Source organism: Typha latifolia, chromosome 9 (genome assembly GCF_019914945.1).
Source record: "Typha latifolia isolate L0001 chromosome 9, TyphaL0001v2, whole genome shotgun sequence".
Taxonomy (NCBI): Eukaryota; Viridiplantae; Streptophyta; class Magnoliopsida; order Poales; family Typhaceae; genus Typha; species Typha latifolia.
Genome location: NC_133094.1, coordinates 4,516,748 through 4,540,389, shown reverse-complemented (window position 1 = coordinate 4,540,389; position 23,642 = coordinate 4,516,748). Strand labels below are relative to the sequence as shown.

Genomic DNA, 23,642 nt, shown 5'->3' with positions numbered 1-23,642 from the left:
TGAGCGTTTGTCTGTCTCTAGTGGAGAAACTCAGGTAGCTATTAGAGTGAGCCTAACAAATCCGGCAAAGGGAAGTGTCTAACTTAGTGTTAGGGGAAATTGTCAAAGATGACCATGAGGCGTTGACTGAGTGGGTAGTCCATGTCCTTCTAAGAGAGAGTCATTCGAAGACAATCTATTCAGAGGAGAGGCTCGTTGACCTTTCTAAGGATGAGTGAGAGGAGGCAAACATGGATGTGGGTGATAGGAAATTTAACTCCAAGACAAAATCTAAAGAGGATTATGGAGTTGTTACCCAAAAGTTCATGCATAAGAAGGCTAAGAAGAAGGCTCCTAAGCCTTATTCTAAGCGGAAAATAGGTTTGAGAGATAGTATGCCGACGAAGCTGGCCAACCAAGTCGGTGATTAATGATGATAGTCTCCTAGAAATGTAGATGTATGTCCAAAAAAGATACTATAAATTAATGCAAAGAGATAAGTTTTTTATTTGACCCTAATTTATTTTGCCTGAAACTAGGATTGATGCTACTAATGCCTTAAAATATACTAGCAAATTGGGCTCACAATAGTGTGCCGAGGTAGTTGCTAGTAGAGGTTGCTCTAGGGTTATTATGCTGTGTTGGAGGGAGGGGGAGCTCTGGGTTACACATTCCATTTTCAGTTTCAGGCTTTGCATGCTACAATCACAATAGATGGTATGAATTATTAGATGATCTCTTTCATCTATGCTCTATCAATAATTTGGCAACAAGCCCTCTCCAAGATAAAGCGGAGGCTGCTAGAAGGGCACTCACTACTGCTAATGGGAAAGGCTTGAAGAACATTAGGTTTGAAGTGGATTCTAAAATTTTGGTCAAAGTCTTGTATTAATAAGCTCTTATACCTTGGCAAATCAAACACATTGTATCTAGGGTGGTAAACAAGCCAAGGTTGAGTGAGCCGACTCTAGGTCGGGCTCAGCTCAAAATTAATTTCGAGCATAGTTTGATTTTTAGACTTGGCTTAGCTCAAATCGAGTCGAGCTCGAGTTGAGCCAGCCAGAGCCGGAGCCGAGCCTGAGCTCAAGTCCGAGCCTAATTAGAAGAAGTTGTAATGGTGGATTGCCGAATGAGGAGTAGGTTGAAAGAGGAGGAGGCGGTGGCAACAGCTTGCCGAAGAAGGAGGTCGGATAAGGAGGCTAACAAAGTAGGAGGAGGTTGGAGGAGGAGTCAACAGCTACGATAGTTTGTTGAAGGAGAAGGAGGCTAGATGAGTAGGAGGAGGATGTGAAGGCAGTGAGAACACCCTTTTTCATTACAACCTACTCTTCATTCACTCTCTCTTTATTTCTCCAAAATGATAGGAAGAAAAAGCAAATCGAGCCTACTAAGCAAACTCTCTTTTTTAAGTATTTTTTTGTCATGGGAGAGGGAGAATGAGAAGGTGGCATCGGAGGAAGGGAATGGGAATTGAATGCGAGAGTTAACAGTGGAAATAGAGTCTACTAAGCTGACACAACTTAGACGAGATGGGACGGAACAGACTCATTACAATGTAGGAGAATAGCACATCCTTCTTTGTAAGTAGGTGTAACTATTTTACACTATATTGGATAAAAATAAGAGAAGACAAGTAGGGTGTAAACGAGGGTATTAGGCCGAGCCTGAGCGAGTCAGCTTCAGGTTAGGCTCGGCTCAGAATTTAAATTGAGCATCAAAATAAGCCCAAGCTTAGCTCAGCTTGAACTGAGCCGGAGCCGATCCCGAGCCGCTCATTTATTTTGACACCCATAATTGTATTTGACATTTTTTCTCTTTCTCTCTTTTTTGATTTATGTGCCCCTTTTCATTTTAGGAAAACTAATCTTGTGGTCGACTGGTTAGCTAACAAAGGAAGGGAATAGGGTTTTGCAACTCTTTGAGTGGGTTCTATACCCTCTAAATGTCATAGTTTGGTGTATAGGAATGTTTCACGTATCTCATGAGATACTTGAAATGTTGTGCCCTTTGAGGTATTAATTGCCAATTTTATCAAAAAAAGAGGAGGGGTTGATTGCTAAGTTTTTTTTTTTCATTATTAGGTGGGGGTTTTTGTGAGGAAGAGATGGTTATGACCACCGGTCATTGATGGAGGTTGAGATTGTAGCCGAGGGGAGCTTGGCCGAGGAAGGAAATGTTTGATTTGGATTGATGAGATGAAATGTTTATAGGGGACGGGGATGAGTTTTTGGTGTGGCTAAGTAGAAGATGAGTGAGGGTATTATAGTAATTTGTGATAGTTTTTTTTAATTGATAAATTTGTTAAGTTGGATTGAAAATCTTAATAGTGCTATGGTTCAGTATAGAATATTGTACAGAGGTAAAATAATTTTTGGTGGGGGTGTAAAATATATTTAAGCTTTTTGAGGATAAAGTTGGTGGTCGCCCTTTTTCATTTTCTTTTGTCAGTCTTGAGCTTTCGTATATTCACTCGTTGTTGTGGCCTTATTTATGTTGGTTTCTCAGAGCTTCTATATACCTAGTGTAACAATACGCATGGGAGAGCTAGAGTTCTTGTCCGACTAAATCATGTCTTTATTAACTCTGCCCTTATGGGCTTGTTCTTGCGTTGTTAGATCATGCTCGCATTTTGCTCACCCTAGGAGTCTTTCATCGAATTTAAAAACTCCATAAGTTCCTTTTTATATTTGAATGGTTTTAGTTTAAATACCCGTAAGTGAATGATTTAATTTCTGATTTTTAGAATTGGCTGGTCTCCTCTTCTACCTCTCTTTTTCTTTCTCTCAGTAATAAGCTTGACCTTGTCCAAAAAGAACTTTTAAGATGAAATAAAATTTGTTTAGGCAGTTTTGAGGTTCCGCTATACAAGGTTAAGAAAGCTATTACTGATAGATTACGAACTTTAAAATAAATAAAATAAAATATGAAATTTTTGTTCTTGATAGATTGATGACTTGATAAACTTTCTTTCTCCCACATCCTAAACATGCAAGATGGTACCTTTCCTTTTAAGCATTTGGGTTGAAAAATCTCGCCTAAGCATCTCATGATTAAAGACGAAGAGAATTTTCTATCATAAGTTGAGTGCAAACTTTTTGGGTGGAAGATGGTTAACATAACTCAAGCGGCGAGAGTTGTTCTCATTAACTTAGTCCTCAGTTCTATGCCTGTTCATCTTATGGCATCCACTTGGACAATTTTAGCTGTTGTTGATCGTATTACTAAGATTTCTAAAAAAATTATTTATGAAAAATGCTTATTAGCTGGGATAAAATTACTAAATCTAAATGTGAAGATGATCTAGCTATTAGAGAGTTGCTCACTATCAGATATTTTTTGCTTGCTAAAAATATTTTGCATGTGTTAAATAGTGGTGATAAACTTTGGACTAAGGTGGTTACTGCGAGATATGTGATTTCTCATCCTTGGTATTACTAGAAGCCTAGAAACTTTTCTTAGTTTTGATGCCTTTTCTTATGGCTATGAATGAGATTAAGAAGAATTTGTTTATGGCTACAAATATGTGGCATGACTCTTGGATCTTTACCATCCCTTTGGATAAATGACCTACCTACATTAATATGAAAATGAGAAATTCCAGTACTTATGTGTTCGACATTATTCTAAATGGGTTGTGAAATATTGACTTGATTTGCAACTGTTTTGATTCAATTTTGGATCGCAGAATCATGAGTATTATTATTCCTTTTAGGAAAAGAGATGATGTTTGGATTTGGAAATTGTAGCCCTTGGGAAATTTCTCGTCCAAGTTTGCCTATAATCTCATCCATAATCCTGAGAGTAGAAAAATTGAATGGGAAGGTTGGAAAATTCTCTAGTATATTAAAATTCTTTTCAAAATCAAAATGTTTCTTTAGAAAATCTGTTTGGAAAAAAAAATCCCTACCAAAACTTATCTCAATAGCCCCAACCTGGTTACTAACGCTCTTTGCCCTCTTTATTTTTTGGAGGTGGAAACTGTCCTCCACTTACTTTTCTCTTATAGGGTGGCCCATACTTTATAAATTTTGTTGAGAGTTAATCTTGATGTTACTCTCGATCTTTGGGATGAGGCTTTTAGAGAGTCATGGTCTTAATGCAAAGACTAAGTCTTGGATAAGAACACTTATTGTTATTACTTCCTAGCAAATATGAAAATATTATAATAAGATAGTCTTCAAAAATGAGCAAGAAGAAATTAAAAAGGTTTGGAGTCAATTCCTTATCCTTAACAAATGAATATTTTCAAACCTTTTCATTGGATCCACATGCACACCCCAACTTGGTATCCTAGTTCGTCGAAATCCTCCTCTTTTGAACTAGATTAAAATTAGGGTTAAATATATTTTACCCCTTTGTACTTATGTCTAAAATCACTTTACACCTTATACTTCAAAAAATCTCAAATAAGTTCTTATACTTATAACTAGACTGAGACTGTTAGTTTTTCTATTAAATTTAATCAAGTACCATAGCTATTTTTATAATTTTGCTATATTATATCAAAATCTATAAGTTTTCTCTAACAAACATGATAGGAGCATTTTAGTCATTTTGATAATATTTAATTAAGTTTAAAACTAACGGTTTTACTTTAGTCATAAGTGTGAGGACTGGCTTGAGGCTTTTTAAAGTATAGGAGCGTAAAGTAATTTTGGACATAAATACAGGAGCGTAAAATACATTTAACTCTTAAAATTAATTCGGATGGATCTTTTGTGGATCGATTAGAGCTTGGGGGGCCGAGTTTGTGGTCCGGCAGGCTAACTGTTGCCATATTTTTGCAGGAGTCAGGTGTGAAAAATATAGATTGGTTCTGATAGCTAAGCTATTGCTACGAGAAAGACACTCTTATTTCTTAAGGACAAGAATTTTACCAATATCTATTTGGAGTATGATTCTTTTTTCCTAATCAACATCATCGAAGGTACTTCTCTAGCTCTATGGTCAGTGAAATCCATCAACGATGATATTTTAAATTTAACTAGCAATTACTATAATTGTCTAGTTAAACATATCTTTGTGAGGCTAATTTTGCTGCTGATTAGCTTGCTAGCATGAGTAGATCATTAGGTTTTAGATGTACATGGGATGATGGCTTCTTGATCTTATGTCAGAGTTTTTTTTTTTTTTTTTTTTTTTGTAACAGTGGATAATTTATAAAATTATCCTATTCTTTTTCAAAAAAAAAACCCAAAAGAAATGCAAACTCTCCAACTTCTTCCCTCGCCGCGATCACGTGAGAAATTCAATCTCGGCCGTCTATCTTAGCTATTAGGGTTTTACACCGCGGCGCCGTTATAAAACCCTCCTTTTCTTCTCGCCTTCGGACCCGGCTAAGCCAGCACCGAAGAGTGAACAGCGCGGAGATGGTAAGCCTTCTCTCAACCCTCTCGAATCTCTTTTTTCCCGATTTCCTATGCATTATTTCTCTAGGCTTTTGGATTTCCCTGGAAATTTGATTTTTGATTCTGGATCTTTGCTTCGTCTCATGCTTTTTGTTGTGATAATGTCGTACTTATTCTGCGGCTCAAGTAAGTTTTTCACAATGTTAACTGCATTATTCTGTTTCTTTGTGTTGGTTCTAATGGAATCGATCTTTTGGGAAAGAAAGATCATTCTTTGGGACTCTATTTATGTATTTGTTTTGCAAAGCTTCTGGCTTTTATGTAAGATCTCTTGTTTTCGTGCTTACGTTCTAATTCAAGTGCTGTTACGTATGTTTTAGGTTTTCGTCAAGTCCCAGAAGAGTAGGGCATACTTTAAGCGTTTTCAAGTCAAGTTCAAGAGAAGGAGACGTATGACCACCACACTTACCACACGTTATTTGTTATTATGATGCTTTTTGCTATTTATTCTTTATTCTTTTTAATGTCTATGCAGAGGGTAAGACCGATTACCGGGCAAGGATCAGACTTATTAACCAGGATAAGAACAAATATAATACGCCCAAGTACAGATTCGTTGTCCGATTTGTATCCTGAAGTGTTTTTTATTGACAAACCTTTGATGCTTTTATATATTGGAACTTATAATTGGTAAATCAGTTCTATCCTTCACTAATAATTTGTGTAGACCAACAAGGACATTACTGCACAAATCATTTCTGCAAGTATTGCTGGTGATTTGGTCCTTGCAGCTGCCTATTCTCATGAGTTACCTCACTTTGGTCTTGAAGTGGGTCTCACCAATTATGCTGCAGGTAGTCATTCCATGCATTTGTAAGAATATCATTTTGTGTGCATCTTTTGCACATGTTGGTAATCTTTATTTGTAATCTAAGAGTTTATGTTGTGACACATAGCTTACTGCACGGGGCTTCTCGTGGCACGCCGTGTCTTGAAGATGCTTGAGATGGATGAGGAATATGAGGGGAATGTTGAGGTATCCATATAAATTCCATATCTGCAGCTGTGGTCCCTTTGTAGTTGACTAATTTGTCCAAATAACTTCCCTGCAGGCTACTGGAGAAGACTTTTCTGTTGAACCTGCAGAAAGCAGGAGACCGTTCCGTGCTCTCCTTGATGTTGGCCTTGTCAGGACTACAACCGGAAATCGTGTCTTTGGTGCCCTCAAGGTTTAACATATTTCCTTTCTCTGATTGAGTTTCGCAGTTTTTTGGTATTGCTAAGTATAAAACCGAAAATGGCACAACCAAATGATTGTTTAACCAAAGATGAATTTCGCACCGCGGAATGAATCGAGGAACTGAGGACATTTTCATTTTTCAAGCTGTTCCCTAATGAGAGAATGAACGAAATTGGGCCTTTCCTGAATCTCTTTCAAGGAACTGATATTTGGCACTTTCATGAATCTTTCTAACAATAGATATGGCCTATATTGGAAGAATTAATTGCTTATTACAAGCCTCAAAAATAACTTTTGAAGAATCTAACAAGGGATAACCTCGAGAAAGAAAAGGAGAATATGACATCTCTTTTTTGGAAGCATTATGAATTTTTGCTCCTAAATCTCTCTTTTATTTTGCAAGAGTTCACCTAATATTACCAGGAGAAGAGTGTGAATTTATACAGGTGATTATTGTACTGTATAACTAGTTTATCCGTTGTAACGATAGTAATATGGATTATATATTAAAGTTTTTTCTAATCACCATGGGAGAGACTTGAGAAAAGATATAGTGACAAACATTGACGGAGCACAATGGGTTGTAAACATGTGAAGTTACTAGATCATGCGACTATTACTCGGTTATCTGGCCCATTTCAGATAGTCTCATCTTTCCTTGGCAGACATGTTCTTCAATGGGTTCTCTCTTACCTCTTTGCAGTGCAGATCTTGCTTCTTAATAGCAAGATATGTTTGTATTTTTTCATCTCCCTCTTAGCCTCTTGGTTATGCTGTTCTTGTTCTGTATCTCACCAATTCTGTTTTTATTACTGCTTGTTTTAACCTTAAGGAACCTTTTCTATCTGAAATATTCAAATACCATTTAGTGCTCTAATTGTTGTGGTGGTGGGTCTTATGATTTCTGAATAATTCTAGATAAACTGTGCTTTATAGTAAAAAATATACCATTTGATGTTTAAAATGAGTTGCAGGAAATCTGTCCATATGTGAAGTAATTTGTTGTCCACTAAATTTATAATGTTTTATTTCTATTAGGACTTTTGCTTTATACCTGATTGTAATTCCTAAAACTATTGGGTAAGCAGTGGGGACATTAAATAAGATATTTTTGAGAAGTATAAACCTTCTACCTTTTGTCATGGCTACGGTTATCAATCGAGCTTGTTGTTTGTGAACAACACGTGCTTGGCGTAAAATTTTGATTGAGATCGACTAGCTTATTAGATAAATTAGTTGAACATAAGTTTAGCTCGGACTATACTAGCCGAACACGAGCAAAGCTTAGCTCAATCATGTTTGGCTCGATATAGCTTGAATGATTTATATACATAAATAAAGAAATAAATAAATAAGTATATATAGTCTTCATATTCAAATGTAATGGTTGAGAATTGATTATTAATTAATATCTCTTCTAGTCACTATTTGGTCCAGGTGAATCGAGCTCGTTGAGCTGAGTTAGCACCTAAGAAAGTTAAGTTATAATGTGCTTGACATGATTGGTTAAGCTAAACAAGCCAAATGAGCTGATGATGAGTTGGCTCAAATTCTTTCAAGTCTGAATACGAGCTACTATTTTAGCTCAATTTTCTAGCTCAGCTAGTGTTCTAATTTGATCAATTTTTATTTTGAGCCAAATATAATCAATCATTTTTGGCTTGTTGACACCCGTAGTCATGGCTGAATGATATATAATTCTGAGCATTTGGTTTGTAATTTGTTATATTAGTCCTTGTGATTAATTAATTTTGTGTTGTTGAGTGCAGGGAGCATTAGATGGTGGTCTTGATATTCCTCACAGTGATAAGAGGTTTGCTGGTTTTAAGAAGGATGACAAACAACTCGATGCAGAGGTTCACCGCAAGTACATCTTTGGTGGTCATATTGCTTCTTACATGAGGGTTAGTCGTTTTGTTGCTTCTGTTTGCGCTTAGTTTTCATTTTGCTATTGTATTCTGATGCATATTCTAGCTTTCACTTGCTGCTCTGAAGGTCCAAACAATATTTCACTTCATATCGTGTTCTTAACTAAGTCTTCTACTATAGGTTGAGAAGTAGGAAAAATGTATAGGGTTATCTTTTATATCAGAAAAGTTCTCTATTTTGGTTTTAATTTTGACAATTGCAGTACGTTCCAAAATAAGTTTGTTAGAAATAATCACATTGCTATTGCAAAGCTTGCTCTTTGCATCTTAAACTCTTTAAGTTGACGGGTTCAAGTCTTGTTAACGACCTCTTAAAAAATGAGGTTATGACTGTACATCTCCCTCTAGGTTGGTAGAATTTTCCACTGGGACACCCAATTTTTTTTTTTTTTATCATTTTACAAGAAATAATCATGTTTTATCCTTTTATGCTCATTATGCAAAACTTGTATTTGCTATCATTTAATTAAATTGCACTGTAGAATTTATTCCTCATCCATATTCATCCCTAAAACCTATATTCTTGGCACTTGTATGGTATTGTGTGAAAATTTGATCTTGCAAATAACAGCATTGATATAGTTCCGATTTCTGCTTTTCCGTCCAGACTCTGATGGAGGATGAACCTGAAAAGTACCAGACCCATTTCAGTGAATATATTAAGAGGGGAGTTGAACCAGATGACATGGAAGAGCTGTACAAGAAGGTGCATGCTGCAATTCGTGCAGACCCAAGTCCAACAAAATCTACTAAAGAACCTCCCAAAGAGCACAAGAGGTACTATCAATCCTTATGCTGCAAGCCTGCAACCATGTGTGTGATTGAAGCATCCAAGCTAGGATGTAGTTGAAGTTTTGGCCTTGTATAATAACTACTTTTCTGTTTACATGGCAGGTTTAACTTGAAGAAGCTCACATATGAGGAGAGGAAAGCTAAGCTCATTGAACGGTTAAATGCCCTCAACTCATCTGCTGGTGCTGGTGACTACGATGATGAGGATGAAGACGAGGATTGAAATTGTAGCCAGGATTGTTGCTAGTTATGTCATTGTTTCTTCCTTTCTTTTGCAGAGTCCTATTCTCCGGTAGTCTGTCATTTTTGTTAAATCAGATCTTTTTTGGGTCTTGGTGTTCGGAATTCCGACAATACACTCTAATCTTGCTTCATGCCTAAGCAATCTTTATTATTGATGTTTTAGATCGGTTTCTTTCTTTAGTTTCATTAGCCTACGATCACTTGTAGAATAATAGAATAAGTGTAAGTATTCTAAGCATAAGTATTCTAATATTTAATACCAGAAGAAGAGGGCTGATACTAGTATAATACTATTTTAAGTTATTGTAATGATTAGTTTAATACTAGTATGAGTAATAATTATATTTGATATGATATAAAGTTGATATTAAAGTATTAAAGAATAATGAATTTGTATTGGGAATTAGTGATGTTTTATATCAAATGACGAAAATACCCTTCAGTATATGTTAAAGTAGTATTAGTAAATAGTATTTTTCTAAAATATAATATTATTTAAAATACTTTATATACCCTAATAACTATACACTACACCTTAGACAAAATAACTTTACACTCTTTATATAAAATAACTATGTACTAAATAAATAAGTATTGTGGGTTAATATAATATTATAAGTCCGCACTGCGGTATAACATAAGGATATAAACCCGCACTATAGTGTAATACGAGGTTATAAGCCCACTTAATATAAAATAACCATTCACTAGAAGAAATAAATATGCACTACGGTTAATACAAGATTATAAGCTCGCATTGCGGTGTAATGCGGGGTTCTAAACCTGCACTACGATGTATTACGAGGTAAGCCCTATCGTGGGAAAAATGTGTGCTTAGTATTTTTTATTTTTATTTTTACAGAATATCTAAACTTTAGTTAAAATGACCGTTATTTAATGGAAGAGATAGTGGAAAGAGAGACAATCTCAACTATAGTTGAGATGATGTGTAATTAAATGTTGTCTAATCTAAGGTCAAAATAGTAATTATAGATTATTATTAAATTATTTTTTAAAATTTGTATTTAATAAGATTAGAGAAAATGGTAGAAAACTATACTAGAATAAGGTAAGATGTTGTTTAGTTACAACATTAGAATAAAGAGGCTTATTATAGAATAAGCTTATTCTTATTCTACTAGTGAACGGGAGCTTAGGGTTTGGCGCAGGATTTCTTTTCCTCTAGCTTGAGTGTCTAAAGGAGGCCCGTGATTGTCCTCGCCATTATCCACCTCCCCTATTTCCTCTCTCTTTGTTTTTTATATTTATTTATCTATTTTTGCTATTATATATAGATGGCTCTTGTCTCTATTATTCACCACCTGTGGCCATAATCATTGTTCGCTCGTTGTGGAACTATTTACTCACAGCTCGATTCAGACCAAATTCATGTTGAAAAATTCTATTCAACTTGGATAGCGATTCAGATTCGGATACGGGTTGGATTTTTATAAAATATTCGAATACATATATGGGTCAAGTAGGATATTTAGGATAGGAATACCTATTTACCCGCATAAATTATAAATAATATTCTCAATTATTATATATTTATATGGCCTACCCGGCTACTGCTAGAATTCCACCAATTAGGCTGTTAATAATGGGTCGGGTTGAGGCTTCAGCTCCCGTTTTCATCCAAGGCTCTAACTACTCTCTGTCTCACTCTTTCTTCATCCCGACATCTATTCATCTCTCATCTCTAGCCCTAGCCACCACGAGCTACACCCTCTTCATCTCCTCCATCGCCAAGTCACTACCTCTTCACCAAGCTCCGCCTCCGCTTCTCCGCCAAGCTCCGTTTGACCATCTCTCTACCTTCGTCACCAAGCTCCGCCTCTCCGCCGCCGCCAAGCCACCGTCTCTCGGCCGTCGCCAAGATCTGCCTCCGTCTCTCTACCTCGAGCTTCCCTTTCACTTTGAGAGCCCCCTCCCTTCGCGGTTAGCTTCCGCTGTCGCCAAGGTCAAATTCTTTTGTTTCTTAGATGTGATATTACCATGACTCAAATTAAATTCTCACAATGATCAGCTGTGATATTACCATCTCGGACATCTTAGGAGTATCCGAGAATTTGATCTTTGTTCAAGGCGGACTGGTTTTGCTTGTGGATGCCTACTTTCTCACATATATATTTACGTAATATTTAAAATAATTACAAATTATGTCCAATGAATGTTAATAATTTTTTTTTTAAATTGAAAAAGATTCTCCATTATGCTGCTCTATTTTAAGTGAGGGCCATTTTATATGCAACTCTAGCTCTTCTCTATAAGTATCTCTCTCTTGCTTGCATTGGCTGATCTTTTATCATAAAAAACAGGTTCTTTTGACGCCCAATCCAATTTGAATTTGGTTTTACTTAACAGAGCAACTAAGTCAACCGGCAATGCAGTGCTATTTGTGATAAAGTTGATAACTTTTGGTACCATTCAGAACTTTTTTTTCTTTCTATTGTCATCTATTGCGTTCATAATTTTATATTTGATGTAAATTAGCACACGAATTGTAGTAATTGCTTTGTGTTTCAATCAGTCATGAGTTTTGACTTTTGACATGATTTCGTTTGTTGGTGCCACATTTTTTATTTCTGTGCGCCGACCATGCTATTTAATTTATTTGAGTCCTGGTGTATGCCTTGCTTTTGTCCATAATAATTGTGGTACTTGCCATTCATGTATTCATTTTTTATCCATTTCCAGTAATGTTACAACACACTGGCATAGAAAGGAGATTTGATTAGAACAGAAGATTAAGTTTGGCAAAAGGTGGTACTTGCTTTTACAAGGATTATGAGGAAGATGGGCTGGATGATGGAGTAGCCTCTGGTGATGGTGAAGTTGGTCTGGTGGGTATTCAAAGGCTACCTTTTCATCTTGTTCCTAGCACTCCTGGCATTGTGGTCTCAACATTTGCATTTCGTGGTCACAATAGTTCTGGCCCTTTTCTATGTTGACTTCAGTCTTTCCATGTTTTCAGAATATGCTTCCTGAATCTCCGAAGAGCGTTGCTGTAAATGGCGATAAAGAAGTGCTTGCCATCGTGGGCACTGATGATGATGATAGAAAGGATAACAATTCTAAGGCAGATGAAGTTTGCAAAATATCAGGAGGAGATGATGATAGAACACCTAAGGTGGGGATGGTGTTTAGAACTTATGATGAAGTTGTTACTTTTTACAAGAGATATGCTCTGCATGTGGGATTTGGTGTTGCTGTTAAAAAGTCGTCTTTTACAACCTATGGACTTTGTCGCCGGCTAGTACTTGTATGCACCAAAGGTGGAAAGGGAAGGGGAAATGCGTGCTACCTGTCGAGGCCTACTGCAAAGACAAATTGTCAAGCCATGATTATTGCGAAACTGTGGGGTGATGGTTTATTGCATTTGATAGAAGCTCATCTCGAACACAATCATCCAGTAAGTCCTTCGGCAGCGCGCTTCTTGAGATGCTATAAGAAGATGTCTAGTGGAATGACTAAAGATCTTGTTGTACAAAGAGCTGGACATGAAGATTCATCTTATGGCGATAAGGAATACACAGACTCTGTTGAAGTGGGGCAAATAAAGCTTGGAGTGGGTGGAAGTGAAGCTTTACATCAGTTTTTTGCACAAATGCAGGCTAAGCAGCCAAACTTTTTTTACTTGATAGATTTTGATGTAGAAGGTCATGCGAGGAATGTTTTTTGGGCTGATTCCAGGTCTAGAGCAGCATATCAATATTTTAATGATGTTGTTTGTGTCGATACAACCTGCTTAAGAAATAACTTTGATGTTCCTCTTGTTATATTTGTTGGAGTGAATCATCATGGTCAGTTAGTTTTGCTGGGTTGTGGTTTACTTTCCAATGAAAGCACTGAAAGTCACTTATGGCTATTGAAGGCATGGCAGACATGTATGTTAGGATGCGCTCCTACTGCCATAATTACTGATGAGTCTGTGACTATTCGTGCTGCAATCGGGGTAATTTTTCCAAAAGTTCGTCATCGCATCTGCCTATGGCATATAATGAGAAGCATCTTGGACAAGTTTAGAGGAACTACAGAGTATAAAACAATTAAAAAGGAATTGAAGAATGTAGTATATGACTCTTTAAAAGACATTGAATTTGATGAAAGATGGAGAAATTTGACAGACAGGTTTGGGCTTCAAGGTCATGAATGGCTTCAATATTTGTATGAAAATCGGCATTTGTGGGTCCCTGCTTTTCTGAAGGATACTTTCTGGGCAGGGTTGTCTACTGTCCAACATCAAAAGAGTTTGAGTAGCTTTTTTGAGGGGTCTATTACTCCAAAAACTACATTAAAGTGTTATCTTGATATTTATTTGATCCATGCACAGAGCAAGTATGAAATGGAAGCCCACGCGGATTTCGAGTCATTCAACATAAACCGAGTACTTGTTTCAAAATTTCATATGGAAGAGCAGCTATCCAAATTATATACACTGAACATGTTCAGAAAATTTCAGGATGAGCTGAAAGCAACTCTTAACTGTCATGCTTTGCTAGCAAAGATAGATGGCTCGATCTCTACATTTGAAGTCAAAGAGTGTGCTTTTACTGAAGGGGGTGGAATTTTAATGAACAAGAGTTATGAGGTTGTATATAGTTCAGAGGAATTTGAGGTGCAATGTAACTGTGGATCTTTCCAGTTCAATGGCATTTTGTGTCGTCATGCATTATCTGTACTCAAGCTGCAAAAAGTGTATGAGATTCCGTGTCGTTATGTACTATATCGATGGAGGAGAGATTTTAAGCAGTTGCACGCTTTGGATATCTCTTTAGAAGATGTTGCAAGTAATAACCAAATGGAGCGTTATGATTATCTCTCTATGCGCTGTCTTCGCCTTGTTGAGGTTGGCATGGTATCTGATGAAAAGTATCAACTTACTTTGAAATTAATAAATGAAGTGCGAATGTCTCTTTTAGATGATGACATATGTCGAGAATTGCAAAGGAGACTTTTACCATTTGAGAGGTCAATTCAGAGTGACGACTTTAATGCCCATGCACAGCAGGATATCTTTGAGGGAAACAAGGTACCCAATTCTTTGCCTGCAAAGCGTAGAGGGCGTCCTCCCAAAAAAAGGAAAGAGACAAACATGGAGACAATGTTAACTGAAAGCCAGAATAAGGTAATTTGTTGAAGTTATTTCACTTCATTTTCTAATTGACCTTATTGATTCTAACAAGGCTTTAGATGTTCTACAAATAGGAATCTTTGAGGGCATCATCCAACGGGAGTCGAAGCAATGCCTTACATTCATCTTCAACTGTTTCACATCATGGCATGCATATCAGGACATATGGAGGCGCTGATCTTATGGTTGCCAATTTATCATTTTTTTTTGTACGCGTCTTTAGGAAAGTTATGATACAATAATGTACATGCTTATACATGCTTATTTTTTTGTTATTATGCTAATCTTTTTTAGGAAGAAGTTAATCCAAATTACTTATCATTCGGTAGCCACTTTGGACTACATCCTAATCACCAATATCATATTGCCAACCAGCTGCAGTCTGTAAATACATTACAGGTCTATACCATATCTCTTATGTGTTTTGATTTCTACTAACAATTATACTTGAAGCATTTTCTGAAAAGTATCTACACTTATAATTTAGCCAGTTCGGGCAACAAGCTGCTGGAAGTCATTCAAGGATGCAGTGGATATATCAACAGATGCTTCAGGTTATAATTTTACATGTCCTCTCCACATTTTCCTTTGTGTAATGAGGAGGAATCTTACATTTTTATTTTGAGGATATCTGCTTACATTGATGCATTTAGAATAACTAAATGCAGGAAGATCAGGCACCTATTGGCAGGAAGACAGGGTAGGGACTGGGAACAGGAGCTGTAGTTTTTTGGCCTCAGGCATGTCTAAGTAACTTTCATTGAAGTTCTCCTTTTCTTTTCTCATTGAAGTTCTGAATTTCTTTTATCCTTTTCCATTCTCTATTGAATTCTTTCGATCTTAATTCTTTATGATATTGTTATATGTGAATATTTGTATTTCCCTAGCTCCTGTGCCCTTTTACGTGCTAGTAAACTTGCTACAGTATGTTGAGATCCAGAGTTAACCTGGACTGTTTCACAGTTCCATTCATAGTTTGACATTGAGATGAAACACATGAATTTGATTTGCTGGATGCATTGCAGATCGTAGAATTTAAATTTATGGAGGATGTACAGCCACATGCTTGGAACCACTCGAGATTCAAGGCTAGTTTCAGACCTTGCTGGCCCTCTTCACTGTTATTGTCTTCATCTAATCTAACTAGAGAGGAAGTGTTTATGGTTCAAAAACCACTTGCAAGGCAATCACAATCTTGTATGTGCAGTTAGAAGTGGGCAAGTCAAAGTGGATCTCATGTATATATTTTACTTTAAGTTTTACTTCTTATCTATTAATCATAGTGGTGCCCCTATCCTTGCCTTGACCATTAGTTGTGGAACTTCGCACTCAACTTCCATTTAATAAAATAATAGATTTTCAGACTTCTCATGTTTTTCTTTCTTTAATATTTTGTCAGTAACTTGTTGTAGCCTTCTATCTTGTTATCACTAGCTTTGGAGACAAATGCTATATGTATGATGTTGTCTGATACTCCTGATTTTTGTGTGAAGATTCTATACTACTACTATGTTTGCAAATAAATGAATGCTAAATTGCTTCACTGGAAACATATCAATCAACTATATAGGATGCAGTTCTTTTGAGCCAATGGATGGGGTCTTGTGCAGTGCATGAATGCCAGGTCTCTGTGACGCCTGCATAATTGAGTGGTAATTGCCAACGTTGATGACCGTGATGATGACGACGACTGTGTCTTATCATCAGATTAGGGTTGCATTGCAACACATCAAGAGGGAAACCTAATGTGGCTATTACATTGTTCTCCCATTGTACTGATTTCTCGCTACCAGAGTGGATACTAACTTCAACAATCTCCTGACTGTCATGCTAATTTTTCATCATTTTTGAGTCACTTAAGACAATAATTTGTGATTGTCGAACAGATATCGTACAATCTCCTAATTGTTAGTGATGTATGATCTATAAACCAGTGCCATTTTAGATAGTAAGAAAAACATAGGGTGTAATAGGTAATATCTCTCTAGTAAGATAGGATGCAGAATTAAAGTTTGGAGAAAATATGCTGCAGGTAGTCAGTCATGCATTGTAAAGAATATCACTTAGTTTGCATCTTTTGCGCATGCTGGTAAACTTTATTTGCAATCTAATGGTTTGTGTTCTGACACGTAGCTTACTGCACGGGGCTTCTTGTGGCACGCCGTGTCTTGAAGATGCTTGAAATGGACCAGGAATATGAGGGGAATGTTGAGGTTTCCATCTAAATTCCACGTTGACAGCAGGCCTAGTTCATCTGTGGTCTGTTTCTAGTTGGCCAACATGTCTGAGTGACTTCCCCATAGGCTACCGGAGAAGACTTTTCTGTTGAACCCGCGCAAAGTAGGAGCCTTTCCGTGCTCTCCTTGATGTTGGCCTTGTCAGGACTACTACTGGAAATCTTGTCTTTGGCGCCCCCAAGGGTTAACTAAGTTCATTTCTCATAGTCAACTCAACAATCTTTCTTGTGCTGCTAATTATGGAACTGCTATTTGACAATTACTTGATGAATCTTTCTAACAAGAGAGATGACATGTTGTAGGATCAATTGCTTATTACATGCCTCAAAAATAACTTTTAAGAATTTAACAATGGATAACCTTTAAAAGAAAAGGTAAATATTGAATATTTTGTTGGAAGTATTATGCTCCCAGCTCTCTTTTCTTTCTTTAATAGTTTACCTATCTCCAGGAGAGGAGTGGTTTAAGTTATCCAGGTGATTTTTGTACTGTAAAACTAATTTATCAGTTAAAATGATAGTAATAGAGATTATATATATTAAAGTTTTCTTTAATCACCATTGGAGAGACTTAAGAAATGATATAGTGACAAACATCAATGGAGCAGTGGGTTGTAAACTTGATATTACAAGAACATGCAACTATTACCTGGTGATCTGGCCCATTACATACATTGCTTGCATCTTTCCTTTGGGAACACGTTCTTTAGTGGTTTTCCTCAAGAACCTCTTTGGAGTGCAGGTCTAGCTTCTCAGTAGCAAGATATGTTTGTGTTTTTGACTTTTTTCATCTCCCTCTTATCCTCTTTTGTTAAGCTGTTCTTTCTTCTGTTTCTCACAATTTCTTTTTATGCTACTGCTTCCTTGTCTCAATCTTAAAGAACCTTTTCTACTCTGAAATATTCAAATATCATTTAGTGCTCTACTTATTATCATGGTAATGGGTCTTCTGTTTCCTGAATAATTCTAGATAACTTGTAAGTTAAGAGTAAATGAGATAATATCATTTGATATTGAAAATCAGTTGCAGGAAATCCGTCCATCTGTGAAGTAACTTGGTGTCCACAAAATTTATAATTTCTTGTTTCTATCTGGGCTTTTGCTAGTTACATTATGACCTGCACCATTTGATTTGCAGAGTTCTTACTTGACAGTAAACCAATGGAGACATTAAATAATATATATATATTATATATATATATATATTTTAAATTTAGTCTAGATATAGCTTTGATTACTATGTCCACATCATCTTTTGATTTGTTAATGTTGCCCAACCATTAGTATTTTGTATGAACCTTCTATCCTTTCATGGCTAAATGAGATATATTTCGAAGAATTGTAGTTTGCAATTTGTCTTATTAGTCCATGTGCTTAGCTAACTTCCTTTTGTTGACTGCAGGGAGCATTAGATGGTGGTATTGATATTCCAGACAGTGATAAGAGGTTTGCTGGGTTTAAGAAGGATGATAAGCAACTTGATGCTGAGGTTCACCACAAGTACATATTTGGTGGTCATATTGCTTCTGACATGAGGTTTCGTCATAATTGTTCAATTGTTTGTATCTTACTCTTCATTTTGCTTATGTATTCTGATCCATATTCTGCTTTTAGTTGCTGCTCTGAAGGCTTACACAAAAGTTCACTTTTAAATCATGTTATTAATTTAGTCTTATAGTATAAGTCAAGAAAACGAAACAAGAAATTGTGTTTCTTCTAAATCAAGAAAGGTCTTCATTAGTCTTTTGATTATGACAAGTACAATAAGTTCTAATATCAGTTTGCTAGAAATAATCGCAATGTCATGGCAAGGCTTGCCCTTGCATCTTAAACTATTAGAGGCTGAGTCCGTATGTTCTTAGATGTCATGGGTTCACATCTTAGAAACAACCTTCTTCAAATGAGGCTGAGACTGTACCCTCTAGGTAGGAAGGAGTATCACCATTGCAACACCCAAACTTTTGAAGTTTATAAGAAATGATTATTTTCTTTTGTTGTCTGCTTATATTGTGAAACTTGTATTTGCTAAATTTGTTTCCATTATAGCATTTATTTCTCAATACATATTTAATCTCTAGCCTTGTTAAAACTTAGGGTCTTGTTTGATTTGAGATTAAGCTCCGAATTTAATTAATTGGTCTCATTTCTTAGTCTTAATTTTTTGGAGAGTGAACTTAGTTAAATATAAAAAAGATAAAAAGATGTTTGATTACTGAACCAGTTCATGGGAGGTCTCTGAACTCAAAGCAAATAAGACCTAGATTCTTTGTGCTAATCATGGTTCTATGAAAGTTTGATCATGTACAGAGCAACAGTGACATAGTTTCAGTGTCTGCTCTTCCTTCCAGACTCTGATGGAGGATGAACCTGAAAAGTACCAGACCCATTTCAGTGAATAAATTAAGAGGGAAATTGAACCAGATGACATGGAAGAGTTGAACAAGAAGGTGCAATTCATGCAGACCCAAGTCCAGTGAAATCTTCCAAAGAACCTTCCAACAAGCACAAGAGGTACGATCTAAGTGTGATTGAAGCATCTATAAGCCAGGAAGCAGTTGAAGTCTTGGCCTTGTACATAACCAATTTTGATTTGGTTTACATTGCAGGTTTAACTTGAAGAAGCTCACATATGAGGAGAGGAAATCAAAGGATTGTCACTAGTTATTCGTTTCTCTTTGATGGAGTCTAATACTCTGTTAGTCAATCGATTTTGTTTAGTTAGTTCTTTTTGGGTCTGTGTTTGGAATTCCGACAGATACACTCTAATGATGATTCATGCTTCAAACAATTAATAAATCCTTCTATTCTTTTGCTTTGTTACACGCAATTTATCAATTTATTGATGTTTCAATTGGCTGTACGAATATTATCTGAACAAGTGCATTAGCTGATGGAGGTGATGAGTAGTAAATCGTATTTTGCTTGCTTTGCTTGCTTAGTTGCCTTGTAGATTTCATGTGTATCCAATTTTTTGAGCAGTCACCTTTCTCTACTAATACGTTCGTTTTTTTTTAGGGAAGGTCCGTAGACCATTGTCATGTAGTTAAAAAGTATTACAAAAGGCATAACCAAAGATACCAATCCAGTTTGCTGCCAATTTACTCCTTCAAATGCAACAGCAGCAACAGGTAAATGCTAAATCTGCACAAGGATCTGGAAAGCAACAATGAGAATCTTCTGGCATGCAGGTATGTGTTGTCTTAGTTGGTTTAATTATATAATGAAGCCCACATGCTGCTATAGTACTTACTCCTTTATTTTAAGATAAAGTTTAGAAATTTTTGCGGGTCATTAATTGCTGTAGATGAGCATCCATAGTTTTGCTTGTCAGTTTTCCTTTCAGATATATCTACTCTTGATTTTCTGTAGCTAGATTTTTTTTCCTTCATTTTTTAATGCTTTAGAGATATTATGGTTACTGGTTTTCTCGTGCTGATAGGAATGGTCAGTTCATGTTTCATCATTCCAGTGGTCATACCAATTAATATTTAATAGTCATTGACTGCATCAGAAAAAATCTCTTTTTCAGTGCTTCAATATTAATGTTCTTTCAATAGTAACATAACTGTATTTATAGTCCCGTTTCATGTCCATTACACTTTAGTTCTCCTTTTGCCAGATGAAGTTTTACTTGTTTTCTCTTATTTTGGTATTTTGTTGTTGAAGTGCTGCATATATTTTGTTAGTAATAATATTAATACTACTAGGCAAATCTTTCATCGAAACAATGAATTTGTTTGATCAGTTTTGTTGTCCACCCACCTGTAGGTTGTATTACTTGGTGCCAGAGATGTCCATGGACTCAGGTCTAGTGGAGTTGAAAAGCGATAGAGATGTATTGGAGATTTTCAAAGTAAATTCTTAGGAGCACACAATTGATATATATTTAGTACATAGTCAAGTCCATGGGACAGATGATGTTAATATAGGGAAAGAATGTGCAACTCAAGTAGATTGGATCAAGACTGTCACTGTTGTAGATATTGGCAGTGCATCTCATATTGACAACATGGGGGCTGATCAAGAGTCAACTCACTGGATCATAAAGAGGATGGCAGAACATGGGTTGATCAAGACTGCTATAGTGCAAGACTGCAAGTGGGTCTTCTCTTGGGTGGACATTTCAAGTGATGAAGAAGATGATGATGAGGTACTACTACCTGCAAGTCTGCAATAACAATTGCCCATCAGCTGTAAATGACAATAGTCGGTAAAGCAATTACACAATCAAAGCCGAATGAGCAAAGAAAATGTGGAATTTCATCTGGCTACAGAAAGCAATTTCTTTCTGCGTCTTTCTTCAATGATACGATGGATCAATGATGACTTTAGAAACTTCGATGGTTCTGATAATGAAGGGGAAAAAACTTGGCTTTCCAGAGTTCAGAGAAGGGAAGGATATGCAGGATGCTGAAACTTGGGATAATATTAGCTACTGCAACAGAATTTAGGACATTCCTAAGAGTATTTTATTAAGTAAGGGTTTGAATTCAAGTTGTTAAAGACTGAAACATCAAGAATTACTGTGGTCTGCAAGAGGGGCTGTGAATTTATATTACATGCATCTCCTATGGGCCATACTATGAATTTCCAAATTAAAAGTCTTGAAGGTGGCCCCGTACATGTGGTAGGGCGTACACAAATGCTGGATCTCAAGTAAGTATCTAGACAAATTGGTGGACAATCCTAATTAAATCTTAAGCAATTAAGAGGGTAAGTATATGTGGTTGGATGTTGGATGTTTCTTGTATGCAAGTGTATAGAGCTAAGATGAAACCATTAATGTTATACATGGAGATTATTCTAAGCAATACATGAGAGTAAGATGTAAGAGTAAGGGTATAAATGGGTAGGAGTTAACCTGCTATCTAAACCCGATTCGTATTGGATTTGGGTAAAACTTCCTACCCGACCCGAATTCGAATAAGGGTAGGTTTTAAAAAAAAAAAACCCAGATATAGATTCATACACAGGTAACAAACTCAAATATTGATATTAGTAGGATATTATTTTTCGGATACGGATATCGATATACATTTACCTATATATTTTTTGAATAATTTATGATTTTTAGTTTAGTTATTTAAATATTGATATTGTTACTAATAATATGTTCTATATTGCATGTAGAGATTTATTATGCTAAATTTATTTGTATTTGATATGTAATTTTCTTTTGTGAAACTTTTTAATATTTTATTTTAATTGTCTCAAAAGAAATATTATAATTTATTTAAAATTTGATTCAAGTTCGATCTATTTGAAAATTATTTGATCTATATTTAAAAATTATTGCTATACGAATTTGTATTCAGACTAAAATATGGATCTAGATATGATCGAGTACTATCGATTCAATTTCACTCTCAGTTAAGATGTAGTAATATGTAAAACAGCATTTACTTTTAAAGAGTACTACTGCTAGCGATGCAATAATCACTTAAGTTGTTTGATAGTATTCCCAATTAGATATCATATAAACAATAAATGGCAGCAAACTTATTTAGTCTTATTTGGTAAATGAACATACGTCGTATTAATGTTAGTAAATTTGGTAACATCAATATTAATTTCTCCTTAATGATTAATGACACATGTATGAGGCCTACTCGTGAATGTCTCAATTTATTTATAGCCATGGTAGAAATGTTCCTAATTTTTGGCAATAAATTTTGTAACGATAACATTAGATTCTCCAGTTTCTGACCAAATTGGGCCTCTTTATAAACTCATTTACTTAAATAGTTTATCCCCACTTCATTGATTTATATTTATTTATTAATTGGATAAATTAAAGATAAATTAGAGAGGTTTATAATGATATGCAATAAATATTATTTAATAATTAGCTTTGCAGCAGCCATTTAATCGAGGAATGAGCCATTTCTCATCAATATTGACCTCACTCCAATTGATATTATAATCGTTAGATTAAAATTATAAATTTTAGAGTGGTATTAAATTAGAAAGGACTTCGATTTTTTTTAAGAATTACATAATTTATCAAATCTTTGTACGAGTGGCATGGTTGTCATACATGTTTGCATTTCAAGTCTTCTCTCTCTCCACCGTGATAAAATATATCCAGGATGAACTTTTTAATATCTTCTATGAGTGAGTAATGAAAGAATATGTCTATAATAATAACATATGCAATGGACTTCAAACTCATGTTCACCGAGGAGAATGATACTGAAAACTAAATCTTTCCTTACTTCACTAAATGAAAAAAGTACTCCTTTCTTATAAAAATTTGATAAAGATAGATCTTATTTCGCAGCTCATCTTGAAACTCATTGAATTTAGAATTAGTGCATTGCCATCCGATCATATGGGTTAAATTGAGTTAAGTTAGTTACTTAGTTTTATTTTATTATTTTAATTTTAAATAAATCGAATAATCCACATGTGGATCTTATTTTACTTCTATAAATAGGGGTGGACATGTGTTGATAATTATCATTGAATTCTTATCTTTTATCGTAACCGTTAGATTGCTTTATTTTTCTAGGAATATATTATAGCTGTAGATCATCCGCTACCCTCCGACGACCGTCGCAATATCGAATAATTACTAATCTACTATCCTTCGACCTTGCTCTACTATTTTATTTTTAGCTTTTTATCTCGATCTCTGATTTAGGTAAAACTAGAGCCATCAGAACCTTACCTCATGAGGCGACCACTACCTAATTTTCATAATTTTCTTACATCCGGATCAGTCCAGATCTGATTCGTA

The 23,642-nt window shown here is 35.6% G+C and overlaps 2 protein-coding genes across 20 annotated transcripts; both read left to right on the top strand.

Annotated features, from left to right (window-relative positions):
• Window positions 1–5,226: 5,226 nt before the first annotated feature.
• On the top strand, window positions 5,227–9,692 carry LOC140794774 (large ribosomal subunit protein uL18-like). Its single transcript, XM_073146949.1, has 9 exons — window positions 5,227–5,351; window positions 5,708–5,777; window positions 5,863–5,954; window positions 6,055–6,181; window positions 6,284–6,363; window positions 6,440–6,556; window positions 8,337–8,471; window positions 9,103–9,272; window positions 9,390–9,692. Exons 1-9 carry the CDS (start codon window positions 5,349–5,351, stop codon window positions 9,508–9,510), a joined length of 915 nt encoding a protein of 304 aa, XP_073003050.1. The 5' UTR covers window positions 5,227–5,348; the 3' UTR covers window positions 9,511–9,692.
• A 1,425-nt stretch (window positions 9,693–11,117) lies between these two features.
• Window positions 11,118–21,546, top strand: LOC140794772 (protein FAR1-RELATED SEQUENCE 6-like). 19 transcript variants are annotated; one of them, XR_012110189.1, is made up of 14 exons: window positions 11,118–11,493; window positions 11,852–11,953; window positions 12,231–12,376; window positions 12,508–14,661; window positions 14,742–14,852; window positions 14,962–15,066; window positions 15,159–15,221; window positions 15,321–15,407; window positions 16,801–17,096; window positions 18,306–18,439; window positions 19,252–19,414; window positions 19,510–19,598; window positions 19,919–20,091; window positions 20,672–21,546. XR_012110189.1 is itself a non-coding variant. In XM_073146943.1 (10 exons), exons 4-9 carry the CDS (start codon window positions 12,511–12,513, stop codon window positions 15,704–15,706), a joined length of 2,520 nt encoding a protein of 839 aa, XP_073003044.1. In that variant the 5' UTR covers window positions 11,118–11,493; window positions 11,852–11,953; window positions 12,231–12,376; window positions 12,508–12,510; the 3' UTR covers window positions 15,707–15,755; window positions 18,306–18,440. The 19 variants fall into 19 exon arrangements, 5 of the variants coding, with proteins under 5 accessions (XP_073003044.1, XP_073003045.1, XP_073003046.1 ...); XR_012110183.1 differs by lacking the exon at window positions 16,801–17,096 and having other exon boundaries at window positions 15,155–15,221; window positions 15,336–15,402; window positions 18,301–18,439; XR_012110185.1 differs by lacking the exons at window positions 19,919–20,091; window positions 20,672–21,546 and having other exon boundaries at window positions 15,336–15,407; window positions 16,801–17,087; window positions 19,510–19,723.
• The last annotated feature ends 2,096 nt before the right edge of the window (window positions 21,547–23,642 follow it).